We start from the raw sequence: 1,385 nt of genomic DNA on the forward strand, positions 1-1,385 counted from the left end.
GGTGAGGCAGGACGAGGACGCTGGCAAAGGCGCCTCCAAATGTCCTACCAAAAAGAAGAACAAGCAATGGTGCGAGGGCTCACTCATGGCTGCCGCTGACCGCAGGGGTGGTTAGAAGCCAACGGAGGGCACTCCGAATCACTTCGAAAAACTACTCGAGGAGCCATGCCCAAATCATGCCTTCCCTGTCAAGTATCTATACAAGGACTATGGCCTCATGAAGTGGTTCTTGTCTGGGGGCTCCAACAAAGGGGAGCATGGGAAGGACCCTGACCCGACCACGGACGACGCCGAGAAGAAGGATGGTGGCTTTCCGATGCCAGATGGCTGCCTCATGATCTTCGGAGGGTTGGCGGCCTATGACTCCAAATGCCGTCAGAAGGTCGCACGCCGCGAGGTCTATACGACCGAACCGGCCATGCCCACGTTCCTCCGGTGGTCGGAGTCCGCCATAACCTTCGATCAGACCAACCACACAGAGAGCGTCTCGCAGCCGAGGAGATACCCGCTTGTGGTTGACCCGATCATCGGCACAAAGCAGCTCACCAAGGTACTGATGGATAGAGGCAACGGCCTCAACATCATGTGTGCCAAGACACTCGACGCTATGGGCATCGACCGAGTGCGCATCCGACCAACCGGAGCGCCTTTCCATGGCATCATACCTGGAAAGCAGGCCATGCCGCTTGAGCAGATTGATCTGCCTGTCACCTTCGGGGGTCCATCCAATTACAGGACGGAGACCCTCACCTTTGAAGTGGTTGGGTTCCACGGAACTTACCATGCCATCCTGGGACGACCATGATACATGAAGTTCATGGACGTCCCCAGCTACACCTACCTCAAGCTAAAGATGCTAGGCCCCGGTGGGGTCATCACCGTTGGCACCACCTTCCAGTGCGCCTATGAGTGTGAGGTCGAGTGCTGCAATCATGACGCGGCAATCGTCGCCTCCAAAGAGCTCACGGCCATCAGGAAGGAGGTCACCAAAGAAGCGCCCGACCCCAAGAGGTCGACCAGGTCTTTCGAGCCAGCGAAAGGCTCCAAGGAAGTCCTCATACATCTCGGCAGCCCCAAGGGCAAGGTGGTGCGCATTGGCACCACACTTTCCTCTAAATAGGAAAGCACCCTCGTCGACTTCCTCCATGCCAACAAAGACATCTTTGTGTGGAAACCCTTGGACATGCCAGGCATTTCGAGGAAAGTCATCAAGCACACCTTGAAGATCCACCTAGGCTCCAAGCTGGTGAAACTGTGCCTGCGTCGCTTCGATGAGGGGAAACATAGGACCATCGGTGAGGAGATCGCAAAGCTTTTGGTGGGCATATTCATTAAGGAAGTATACCACCCAGAGTGGTTAGCCAATCCTGTTCTTGTACGAAAGA

General features: G+C 55.7%; 1 protein-coding gene across 1 annotated transcript; it reads left to right on the plus strand.

Annotated features, from left to right (window-relative positions):
- Positions 1-808: 808 nt before the first annotated feature.
- On the plus strand, positions 809-1,120 carry LOC136542952 (uncharacterized). Its single transcript, XM_066535557.1, has one exon. The coding sequence runs from the start codon at positions 809-811 to the stop codon at positions 1,118-1,120; it is 312 nt and encodes a 103-aa protein (XP_066391654.1).
- Positions 1,121-1,385: the final 265 nt, after the last annotated feature.

This window comes from Miscanthus floridulus, chromosome 3 (genome assembly GCF_019320115.1).
Source record: "Miscanthus floridulus cultivar M001 chromosome 3, ASM1932011v1, whole genome shotgun sequence".
In the NCBI taxonomy this organism is placed as follows: Eukaryota; Viridiplantae; Streptophyta; class Magnoliopsida; order Poales; family Poaceae; genus Miscanthus; species Miscanthus floridulus.